Source organism: Mustela nigripes, chromosome 2, assembly GCF_022355385.1.
Source record: "Mustela nigripes isolate SB6536 chromosome 2, MUSNIG.SB6536, whole genome shotgun sequence".
In the NCBI taxonomy this organism is placed as follows: Eukaryota; Metazoa; Chordata; class Mammalia; order Carnivora; family Mustelidae; genus Mustela; species Mustela nigripes.
In genome coordinates, this window is record NC_081558.1 from 8107480 (window position 1) to 8120235 (window position 12756).

The 12756-nt window shown below is 43.5% G+C and overlaps 1 protein-coding gene across 4 annotated transcripts in view; it reads left to right on the forward strand.

Moving 5' to 3' along the window:
• Positions 1–12756, forward strand: part of SMARCA4 (SWI/SNF related, matrix associated, actin dependent regulator of chromatin, subfamily a, member 4) — an 87910-nt gene that overhangs the window by 26219 nt on the left and 48935 nt on the right. For all 4 annotated transcript variants that reach the window (XM_059389037.1, XM_059389036.1, XM_059389038.1 and 1 more), the window contains exons 11-13: positions 94–144; positions 5528–5658; positions 5790–5847. In XM_059389037.1, coding sequence (XP_059245020.1) covers positions 94–144; positions 5528–5658; positions 5790–5847 — 240 coding nt within the window. The remainder of the gene's footprint in view (positions 1–93; positions 145–5527; positions 5659–5789; positions 5848–12756) is intronic.

Here is a 12756-nt window from a genome sequence, read left to right on the forward strand (position 1 = left end):
CGGCCGTGCGCCTGCCCCTGGGTGGGACTGGAGCAGCCAGCTTGGCACGTGTGCCTCGGCCTCCCTGGTGACCGTGTCTCTCTTCACTTGCAGAAGGCAGAAAATGCAGAAGGACAGACGCCTGCTATTGGACCTGATGGCGAGGTAAGGGATCAGGAGTTTCTTTTCATGGAAATGCCAGCCCAGTCCTGGGAGCTTAGGTCTGTCACATCCTTTAAATTTTTTTTTTTCTTTTGAAATCACCAGAGCTATCTATGATGAATGTGTCCCCTGCCACATCGCACCCCCTCCTCAGTCCCACTCCCCAGGAAGGTACATTGTCAGCTCCCGGTGTGTTTCCTTCGGACTTCTTTTGTTGTCCGTCCCGTTATTTTGTTAGTTTCACTCTGACATAATTAAAGGACGGAACTCCAGCATCTTCCTCACCTGGGTTCCGTTTTCCCAAACATTTTTTCCTAAACCGTTGGGAGAGTCACGTGCAGACATGATGAACCCTTACCTCCGTATATTTCAGTGCGTTTCCTAGAAACAAGCTCCTTCTTTTCCGTGACTGTACAATGATCAACAAACAGAAACAAGCATGCCTGCAGTGACACCATGATCTCATCCGCAGTGCTTGTTAAGGCTTAGTCAGCTGTCCCTCTGGTGGCCTTCACAGCAAGTCCGTGGCCACGCGTTGCCTTAAGTGGCGATCCTTCTAGTCCTTTGATCCTGAACAGCTCGTCACTTTGTCTCAGCCTTTTCTGACCTTGGCATTTCTGAAGAGCACAAGCCATGTATTTCTCACAGGGGCCTTTCACTTGGGTTTGACTTGCCCTTTCCTTGTGGTTAGATTCCGGTTATGTATTATTGGCAAGAAGACACCAGAGTGACACTCTGTTCTTCTCCGTGCGTCACAGCGGGAGTCCTGGCGTGGATGGCTTCGGTCACTGGCGATGTTGACCGGGATTCCTTGGTGTCTGCCGAAGCATCTGTGATGAAAAGTTACTATTTTTTCTTTTTGTAATTATTAATTACCTTGTGGAGCGATGCTCAAGACTCTTTAAACAAATTTTACTTCCTCTTTCTTCCACTCGCTCGTTTTTTCATCTGCTTAATTGGTCTTTGCCTGTATCAGTTTTTGCCATGATCGTTACAGAATGGTGATGCCCCCTCTCTTCACCCTGACCCTCCCCTTCCCTCCCCCATGATATCTTCTGCATTTTTTAGATGACTTTCTATAGGAAGGAAGAGTTTCTTCTCTTCTTTCCTGTTTGGCCCATGGTACACAGTTTGCCAGCCCTGGTACCAACCTACAGGATTCTCATTGAATTTAATCCTTTACCATCATTATTTTGATGTTCAAAATAGTCCAGTCTGGGCTAGTAAGAGCCCCTTCTAGTTGGCCCATGTGTCCCTTGAGAGCTGCCTTACTTCCTTGCACACCGAAATGGCCCAAGCTCATCTTCTCCTTTCGGCACCAATATTTAGAAACCAACATCTCTCTCTCTCTTTTTCTTTATCTCCAAGGAAGTTAAGTAAGTAAGTAAGCCAAGTTCTATACCCAGAGTGGGGCTTGAACTCTTGACCCCAAGATCGAGAGTCGCATGGTCTACTCACTGAGCCAGCGAGATGGCCAAGATACTTTGTTAGATGCGATTGTTGATACAGGGCGTCATTGCTTCTAGGCCCTCCTGGCAGTCAGATGTTGGGAGCAGGTATACGGTCGCAGGCATCTGTGCGTTGCTAGTCTGTATGTCCAAAACCTTGCAGTCATATACCCATTAGCCATGGTATATTTCTTTATTTGCCTAATCCTGGAAAATATATTCTGGGAAATACATTCAGAGTTGTTAACTCATACTCCTGTGCAAAAGAGGCCTCCTGGCTAGAGTTTAGTTGGTGTCTGGAGTTACTCAGCCTGAAATTAATGTGCTCCCGGTATTACATTTAAACGACACTTGGATTAGTTCTCTCCTGTGCCCTCATTGGTGCGGTTTCCCCTTTCCTTGTTGGTTTTATTTATTTACTCATCATTTGTATATGTATTTTTTTTTTAAGATTTTATTTATTTATTTGACAGAGAGAGATCACAAGTAGGCAGAGAGGCAGGCAGAGAGAGAGAGAGAGGAGGAAGCAGGCTCCCTGCTGAGCAGAGAGCCCGATGCGGGACTTGATCCCAGGACCCTGAGATCATGACCTGAGCCGAAGGCAGCGGCTTAACCCACTGAGCTACCCAGGCACCCTGTATATGTATTTTAATAAAAATTTTTAAAAGGTTTTATTTATGTATTTGACAGAGATCACAAGTAGGCAGAAAGGGTGGGGGAGACAGGCAGAAAACGGGCTCCCTGCTGAGCAGAGAGCCTAATATGGGGCTAGGTCCCAGGACCCTGGGAGCATGACCTGAGCTGAAGGCAGAGGCTTAACCCACTGAGCCACCCAGGCGCCCTATTTTAATAAATCTGTTAAAAGATTTTATTTATTTGAGGGACGCCTTGGTGGCTCAGTGGGTTAAGCAGCTGCCTTCGGCTCAGGTCATGATCCCAGCGTCCTGGGATCGAGTCCCTCATCGGGCTCCTTGCTCAGCAGGAAGCCTGCTTCTCCCTCTGCCTCTGCCTGCCATTCTGTCTGCCTGTGCTCTCTCTCTCCCCCTCTCTCTTTGATAAATAAATAAAATCTTAAAAAAAAAAAATAAAAGATTTTATTTATTTGAGATAGTGAGAGATAGAGCCCAAGCTGGGGTGTAGAGGGAGAGGGAGAAGGAAGCCCCCCACTGAGCTGGGAGCCTGAGGTGGGACTCGATCCCAGGACTCTGGGATCATGACCTGAGCCGAAGGCCAACCTTAACCGACTTGAGCCACCCAGGCACCCCTTTCATGTCTGTATTTAATATGTGAAACTTTACTCGTCTGGTTCTAAAAGTCCGCACCGTACAAAGTGGCGCACTCGGAGCGGGCTTGCTGCCTCCACTCACTGCTTTTTCCCTACCACATCCCGACCAGCCTCCTGAAAGCCACTGTTCTCCCTCAGTACACTCATTTGGAGGGAAGCTGTCTAGAAGGGGGAGGTGTAAATAAGTAATGTTTCCTTTCCCGCCTTCCCTGCCCCCTCCTCACTCCTACCTTCCAGAGGAAAACTGTGAGTAACCGTTGTGGAAAGCCATGGTTGCTCTGGGGCCTTTTCTGTGCATGTGCCACCAGATGGTTTTCTTTTTCCAGCCTCTCATTGTGTCTCTGACATCTTCCCACGTTAGCTCACATACCTTATTCTTTCAGTGCCACCGAACCGTCGTATTTCTTGCAGAAAATATTTAAACAGTATGATAAAAAGCCAAAGTCCCCACGGCACCTGCTTTCCCGAGAGCAAGCGTGCGGGCTGAACTTGCATCCAGGAATCGTTTGGCCTACATTCTTTCGGTTTGTTTTAAGGCCATTTGGGGTGATCTAGACATAGCTAGACTGCACTCAGCAGGATCTCTTGGGCCACTTTCCAATTCAAGCCATTAATTCTGTTCTAATTTCGTAGTATGGACGTGTTGGCATCTCACTCGGCAGGCAGACGGGTAGTCATTTAGGTTGCTTTGCATTTGCAGTCACAGTGACGATCCTACACTTCTGGCCTCTGATGCGCCGCCGCGCGCCCCTCCCTTCCCGGAGCCGCTTGCCCTGGTTCCCTTCCTCCCGTTGCACACGTTGTTGTCACGAACCTCCCTGGACATGACGTTTCCATGCTCTCTCCCAGTCAGCGTGGCCTGCCGTAACACAGCACCATGGCTGGGCTGGCTTCAGTACCAAGAAAACAGTATGTTCTCCCAGCTCTAGAGGCTGTAACTCCAAGATCAGAGTGCGGCAAGGTTGGTTCCTGGGGAGAGCTCTCTTCCTCGCTTGTGGATAGCTGCCTTCTTGGTGTGTCCCCGTATGACAGGAGAGACAGCAAGCTTTGCTCTCTTTTACAGGGGGGCACTATTCCGTCCCTAGGGCCCCACCTTGTAACCTCAACTAACTCTCATCACCTCCCACCCAAGGCCCCGTCTCCATATATAGCCGCATTGGCAAGTTGGGGCTTCAGCATTGAATTTGGGGTTGGGGGGCACAATTCAGGCCATAGCAGACACACACTGTCTCCTGGAGGCCAGATTCCTAAAGTGAGTGACCAGTGATTAACTCAAATACGTATTTATTTCAAGAGATTTTATTTTCTCGTACTATTTACTTATCTTTTAAGTGGGCTCCATGCCTGTGTGGGGCTTGAACTCATAACCCTGAGATTGAGAGTCGCCTGCTCCGCCCACTGAACCAGCCAGGCGCCCCATGAGGTTTTATTTTAAATGTTATATTGAATTTTTAAGAATGCAGACTGGCGTTTCACCACAACAGAAAGCCTTTGTAAGGGGGTTTGGGGCATTCAGGGGAAAAGTCCTCTGGCGGCCAAGTGCAGCTCAGGGAGTTCTGTTGGGTAGTCACTGACTGCTCGTCCTGCTGAGCACCAGAAGCCTCGCTTTGGTGGTTGTGAACTGTGCTTGATCTCAGCCTGTGCTTCACAGCCTTGGCCCCTCTGAATGGCCTAGGAGCTTTTCTGAAAGCCCCAGAGCAATTGAATCAGAATTTGGGGGCGGGGGGAAGTGCAGGCCTCAGCACCATTAGCCACTCTCAGGGTGCACTCGGCAATGAAAGTCCCCGATGGGGCCCATGGAGGCTGTGCGTGTGGCAGGTGGTTGTTGTCACCTTCCATGGTAGGCAGGTTTGAGGGCCAGGTGGTCTGGTGACGTGAGAGCTGATCTCTACTGTATGGGCCATGTTGACTGTGAGTGTGGTCCCTGAAGGGGATGAGAGAGTGGGAGAAGTTTCTGGAAGGTGTGAACAAAGGTTTAAACCAAGAACTTCATCCTTATCCTGGAGGTTTTCTCCAGGAAATTTGAGGGCACTAATGGAGGGGGAATGTTCGTCCAGCGTTGGCATCTCAAAACAAGAAATGGAGGAATTTCATATATGCTAAGAGGAAGTTAGTTGTTTTGCTTTCCAAATATTCTAGTTAGCTCTTTCACGGAAAAGAATGAGGACCTTTGAGAAAGTCTACAAATGTAGTATTAATGGTGGGGAAAGGGGGCCAAACGAATGTGAATAGTATAGTCATTTGTGTATAAACGGGGAGAGCGCAGTCCTTGTTTCTCACGCGCGGAGCAGTCTACGAGGCTGCGTGAGAGACAGGTACCTGGTGGACGCATATGGAGAGAAACTGTCTGATGGGGTCGGCGGAGGGTCCGCACTGTGCTCTTGTGAGGTTGGAGCTGTGTTACCGGTTTGAAAATGAAATACCTCGAAGAAACAGCTGTCATCAATGGATCGTATATTATTACTGGATTATTAATGTCATTAACCCCTCCCTTTTTTAATGTTATTAACCCATTTTCACAACCACTGGCCATATTTTGTGCCATTTTCTGGGCATGGAGTTGGGAGAGCCCTTCCCAGGGTGGCTGTAGTTAGCAGAAGCCTGAGCTGTGGAAACCCTAGAACCTCAGGTTACATGTATGACCCTTTTTCAGCCTCTGGATGAGACCAGCCAAATGAGTGACCTGCCGGTGAAAGTGATCCACGTGGAGAGCGGGAAGATCCTCACGGGCACCGACGCCCCCAAAGCGGGGCAGCTAGAAGCCTGGCTTGAGATGAACCCGGGGTGAGTTGGCCTTGTTCCGGGGGCTCTGGTAACCGATTCTGCTTTCATTTAGAAGCAGGCCAGTTCACTAAGGCTAGTGAATCCTGTGCGCTCTGGCAAAGTGTGTATTAAAACACTAATATTTTTTCTAGATATGAAGTAGCTCCGAGATCTGATAGTGAAGAAAGTGGCTCAGAAGAAGAGGAGGAGGTAAGAGTCCATTTCCTGGCTGCTGTGGTTCTCAGTGTGGTAACTTCCACTCCTGGGGCCCCTGTCACCCCTTTGCACTGTGATCTTCTCCTGCTCTGAGTGGGTGTTGTATGGGGCAGGAAACACGCCCGGGACAGCCAGGGGCTGAAATTTGGTGCCTTAGAGCTGCACTATCCAATACAGTAACCTCTAGCCACATATGGCTCCCCAGTCTTAAATTAATCAAATTAAGTAGAATTTAAAACGGACCATCCTTAGCTCTACTAGCCGTCTTTCAAGTGCTCAAAATCCAAAGCCCTCCTCTCTGGAAAGATCAGTGTGAAGTTGGAATTATTAGATCATGTACGTGTTTGCCCATTATAATATAATCTTTGGAAACATAAATAGTTGGATTTGTTGTGTAAACTCTAAATCATTTAACTATGTCACCTTATGGTTGGCAAAGCTGTACTGACACGCCACGTTCCCCTCTCTGTGCTCAAGTGCCTCCTAGGAGCACACAGTTTTTACTTTCCTCCTTTTTCTTTTTTTTTTTTTTTTTAAAGATTTTATTTATTTATTTGACAGAGAGAAATCACAAGTAGACAGAGAGGCAGGCAGAGAGAGAGGGAAGCAGGCTCCCTGCTGAGCAGAGAGCCCGAAAGCGGGACTCGATCCCAGGACCCTGAGATCATGACCCGAGCCGAAGGCAGCAGCTTAATCCACTGAGCCACCCAGGCGCCCCTACTTTCCTCCTTATTACCACTTCAACTCATCTGGAATTTTATTTGGGGTAGGCTATGGGGCAGAGCTCTGCCGTGTTTCCTCTCCGAGGAGTACTAAGTGAACTGACATTCAGTTTAGTCCTCCCGTCCCACTGGCCTGTAACATCTTTTTAAATGTGTTCAATTTTTATACCCAGTGGGGTTATTCGAGGGCGGCCTGTTCAGGTTCATTTAACATTGATTGTAATGATTTTCCAGTAAAATTTTGTTGTAATTTTTTGATAGCTCTGTAGAGAGATAATTTAAATACCATAAAATGCGCCCATATGAAGCGTATAATTCGGTGATTTTTTTTTTTTACTGAATTTATAGACTTGTACAGTCTTTACCACACACCAATTTTAGAGTGTCCTGTAATCCCAGAATTCTCCCTCCTGCTGGTTTACAGATTGTTCTGACCCCTTCCTCCAGCTCCAGGAAACCAGGAATCTGCTCTCTGTCTCTGTAGATTTGCCTTTTCTGGGTATTTCCTACAAACGGAATCCTATAACGTGTAGTACTTTGTGTCCGGCTTCTTTCAGATAGCTGTTGATGTTCATCCCTGTTGTATGTGTACCAGGAGATCATGGCTGTTTATGTCCGCGTCCTGTCCTGCTGTGCGGTGTGGCACGCTTGCTTATCCTTTCCCAGTTGATGAGCTATTTGTGTTGTTTCCATTTTTGCTGTTACAAATGATATTGCTGTGAACATTCCCATACACGTCTTTGTGCGGACATATGTTTTCATTTCTCAGGGGTAGATACCTAGGAGTGGAATGGCTGGGTCATGGTAAGTTCATGTTTGCCTTTTTTTAAGAAACTGCCAAACCGTTTTCTAAAGTGGTTGTACCATTTCACAGGTTCCAGTTTCTCCGTATCTTGTCCATACTTGGTGTTATCTGTCCTCTCGATTGAATCCATCCTAGTGGGTGCATAGTAGTATCTCATCATGCCTTTAGTTTGCATTTTCTTAGTAACTAAACAATGTTGAGCATTTCTTTGTGTGTTCGTGCACCTTTCGTATATCTTCTTTGGTGAATGTGTACTCCTGTTTTTTTGCCTGTTATGAACTAGGTTGTCATCTCATCACTGAGTTGTAAGATTTCTTTATATATTCTTGGGACATGTCCCTGATCAAATACAGAGCTCACAGTATCTTCTCCTGGTCACTCTGCCTTTTGCTTTTTCTCTCCATGGTGTATTTTAAAATGCAAAATGTTTTTAATTTCAAGGAAATCTAGTTTATCATAAATTTTTTTGTTCCTGCGTTGTGCTTTTGGAGTTATATCTAAGAACTCTTTGAAGTCACTTAGATTTTTCTTCTGTGTTTTCTTCTAGACGTTTTGTAACTGAAGCTCTTACAGTAAAGGTCATAGTTGAGTCAATGGCTATGGTCTGAGATGCAGGTATAAGATTTTTTTCTTGCCCACGGATAGCCACTGTCTTCGCACCATGTGACAGAAAGATCGCTCTTTCCTCCTTCAGATAGTCTTGGCACTTCTGTTGGAAACCGTTTGACCAGAAATGTAAGGTCGTTTCTGTGTCTCCTTTATGTTCTATTAATCTTTATGTCTGTGGTTGTGCCACAACCACTTTATCTTGGTTGTTGTAATTTTATAATAGTTAGGTGGCGTTACTCTTCCAGTTTTGCGGCTTTCACTGTCTATTTTAGATCCTTTGTGTTCCTTTGTAAATTTTAGGGTCAGCTCATCAGTTACTATAAAAATTTCTGCTGGAATTTGTATTGGAGTTGCATTTAATCTGTGGATTGATTTGGGGAGAATCATACCTCAACAATATTTGGTCCTATAATTCATGCTCATGGAATGTCTCTCCATTTATTTTTATCGTTGTTGATTTCTCTTAGCACTGCTTTGAGGGTTTTCAGTATACAGTTTGTATACTTTATTTGCTAAATCTATTTTTAAATATTTCTTTTGATGCTATTATGAATAGAATTAATTTCTTTCTTTCTTTTTAAGATTTTACTCATTTGAGAGAGAGACAGAGTACAAGTAGGCAAAAGGAGAGGGAGAAGCAGGCTCCCCATTGAGCCAGGAGCACGATTTGGGGCTCAATCCCAGGACCTGGAGATCATGACCTGGTTTGAAGGCAAACACTTAACCATCTGAGCCACCCAGGCACCCCTAGAATTGATTACTTAATTGTATTTTTTGGATACTTTATTGCTATTACATGAAAATACAGCTTCTTATATTAGTTTTGAAAAATATTGGTCTTGTATGTAGATATGAACTTGCTGAACTCATACTATTTGTTCTGATAGTTTGGTTTTGATTTTTGATTTTTGTAGATTCTTTAGGATTTTCACGTGCAGGATCATGTCATGTTTAGTAAATAATGGCAGGTTTACTTCTTCCTTTCCCATCTGTGTGCCTTTAACTTCTTTTTTCTTGCTGTATTCCATTGGCTGGGTTCTCACTACTTGCCGTATTCCATTGACTGGATTCTCTACTACAGCGTTGAGTAGAAGTATTAAGAGCAGATATCCTTGGTGGCGCCTGGGTGGCTCAGTGGGTAAGCCGCTGCCTTCGGCTCAGGTCGTGATCTCAGAGTCCTGGGATCGAGCCCCGCATCGGGCTCTCTGCTCAGCAGGGAGCCTGCTTCCTCCTCTCTCTGTCTGCCTCTCTGCCTACTTGTGATCTCTCTCTGTCAAATAAATAAATAAAATCTTTAAAAAAAAAAAAAAAAAAAAAAAAAAAAAAAAAAAAAAAAAAAAAAAAAAAAAAAAAAAGAGCAGATATCCTTGCCTTGTTCCCACTCACTGTTCTGCGTTTATTCTGTCACTGCTGTTTGGTGTCAGCTGTAGGTTTTTCATAGAGGCTCTTTATCAAGTTCAGTAAATTCTCTTCTATTTTGTCTATTTTTTTGGTCTATTAAGCTGGTGGTCTGGTTTTGTCTTTTATCTGTTAATACAATTTATTATGTAAATTAATTTTGGATATTACCCCAAACCTTGCATTCCTGGGATAAGTTCTACTCTGTCCTACTGTATAATCTTTTCTGTATATTGCGGCGTTGTTGATATTTTGTTGATGACTTTTAGGTCTATATTCATGAGATATTAGTCTATAGTTCTCTAGACAAGACATCCTTGTCTGGTTTTGATGTGGTTAACATTGACCTCACAGAATGGACTGGAAAATATTCCCTTCTCCTGTACTTCCTGGAAGAGTTTGTGAAGGGTTGGTATTAATCCTAGTGTATTTGAGGGGGTACCTGGATGGCTTAGTTGGTTAAGTGTCTGACTTTGACTCAGGTCATGATCTCCGGGTCCTGGGATTGAGCCTTGTGTTGTGCCCTCTCCTCAGAGGGGGTCTGCTTCTTCCTCTCCCTCTCTGATCTTTTTTCAAGTAAATAAATAAAATTTTTAAAAAAAGAAATCTTAATATATTTGGTAGAATTCACTGCTGAAGCCATCTGGGGCTGGCCATTTCATTGTAATAAGGCTTTTATTTACTAATTGACTTAACCCCCCCCCCCCCAGTTTTTCCATTTCTTCTTGACTCAGGTTTAGTAATTGTATCTTTCTAGGAGTTTGTCTTGTTTCATCTTAGCTATTTGTTAGCATAAAGTTATTGATAGTATTTCCTTCTCTTTTTGTGGCTCTGGCAGTAATACCTATTTAATTGCTCGTTTTGGGAATTCAGTAATTTGTCTTTCATTTTTTGGAAGGCAGTCTAAGTTTAGGTTATTCATTTAAGACCTTTTTTTCCTGATATACTTGTTTAGAGCTATAAATTTCCCTCTAAGCACTGCTTAAACCTCAAGCCCGTAATTTTGTTTTGTTTTGTTTTGTTTTGAGGGCGGGGGGAGTAGAAGGAGAGGGACAAGCCTGATGTGGGGCTCAGTCCCATCACCCCGAGATCATGAGCTGAGCCAAAATCAGGAGTCGGATGCCTACCTGACTGAGCCACCCGGCACCCTGTGCCTATAAATTTTGATTTGTTGTTTCTGTGTTCTTTCAGTTCAAAATATTGTCTAATATTTTTTATGTTTTGTGATTTTTTAGGTTTTTTTTTTTTTTGACCATCAGGTCATTTAAAGTTTGTTAAATTTTAAGCATTTGAAAATTCCCTAGTTTTTTTTCTGGTTTTGATTTCTAATTTAATTTTCTCATGGTATGAGAAGAGTACTTTATATGATTTTATTTCTTTTTAATTTATCAAGAGTCATTTACTGGCTCAGGATCCTGGGGAATGTTTCATGTTCACATCTTCTGCATTCTTTGGGTGTAGTGTTCTGTATATGTAGTTCTACTGAGTTGGTGGATAGTATTGTTCAGGTCATGTATATCCTTTATGATTTTGTGTAGTTCTGTTGTTGAGAAAGGAGTAGTAAAATCTCCAACTACTGTTGTTGAATTGTCTGTTTCTCCTTTAAATTCTGTCAGATTTTGCTTCATGTACTTTCATGTTCTGTCGATACGTATATTTTAGTTGTTTCGTTTTCCTGATGTATTTGATATTTTATCATTATTAAGTATCTCTCCCTGTCTCTAGTAATTTTTTTTGAATATGAAAGAACCACGGTTCTTTTTTTTTTAAGTTTTTATTTATTTATTTGACAGAGAGAGATACAGTGAGAGAGGGAACACAAGCACAAGCAGTGTGAGTGGGAGAGGGAAAAGCAGGCTCCCTGCTCGGGGAGCCTGATGCAGGGCACAATCCCCAAACCCTGGGATCATGACTTGAGCCGAATGCAGCTGCTTAACGACTGAGCCACCCAGGCACCCCTCTAGTAATGTTTTTTTTTAAAGATTTCATTTATTTATAAGAGAGAGAACGAACTGGAGGAGATGCAGAAGGCGTGGGAAAAGCAGACTCCCCACTGAGCAGGGAGCCCCTTGCGGAACTTGAACCCAGGATCTTGGGATCATGACTTGAGCCAAAGGCAGATGGTTAGCCAACTGAGCTACCCTGGCACCCCTGGTAATTTTTGTTTCAAAGTCTCTTTTGTCTGGTGTTCGAATAGTCCCTCCAGCTTTCTTCCAGTTACGGTTTCTTTGCGTGGTATGTATGTTTCCGTTCTTTTACTTGAAACCTGTTTGTTCATTTGAGTCTGGAAGAGCAGATAGCTAGATGTTGTTTTTTAAATCTAGTATGACAGTGCCTGCCTTTTGATTGCGTTTTACACTGTTTACGTTTAATATAATTATTGATACGACTTTGTTTACATTTGCCATTTGGCTATTTCTTTTGTCTCATGTCTTTTTGTTCCTCAGTTCCTTTACTGCTTCTTTGTTAACTACTTCTTACTGTATCATTGTATTCTGTATATTTTAATTATTATGGTATCTTTTTAGTTACGTGCCTTGTAGTTGCTCTGAGGATTACGATATGCATTTTGATTGATCACAGTATACTTTAGGTTAATACTAACTCCATTCTGGGAAAATACAGAAATTGTGCTTTATTCTAGGTCTGTTTGCTGCCTTTCCTTTGTGTTGTCTATTACGTAGCCATGTGTTACTTACACATCACACACCTATATACACCTGTATATCGAACCTGTATACGCTATAAACCCTGCAGAGCCGTCTTCTGATTCAACCTCCTGCCATCTCTCGATTTGGTCTGAATAAGTCAGTGGCTTATTCAAGTAAGGGAAGATGGATTTATCCAGTCTTCTGTGTTGATCCGTACAGTTGCCATTCCTAATGCTATTGGTGTTTAAGTTCCTGTCTGTTAGCGACAAATTCTCTCAGGGTTGGTAAACCCACGACTGTATTTCTGTAGCTTTGACTTTGCAAGGATGGTTTAGTTGACACAGATGTCTTTGGTGACAGCCTTTTTCCTTGTGAATGTGTTGTTCCACTGCTTCATGGTCTCTGTCTCAAACGAGAATTTAGCTGCTAATCGTATTGATGCTCCTCTGTACTTGGTAACTCATTGTTCTCTTTCTTGCTTTCAGGATTTTGTTGTCTGGCCTTTTTTGGCGGATTGTGAACCCTCTCTGTATTTATTCCCCTAAGTTTTTGTTCTGCTTCTTGGCTGGGTAGTTTCTTGCTTTTCATCAAACTGGGGAAGTTGGTGTCTAACATTGAGATTCTGTATTTGTTGATTTACTGTGCTTAAAGAGAGTTTTCCTTGGTTGTTTGAACATATTTATAATAAGAGTTGCTTCGAAGATTATATGCTGAGTTC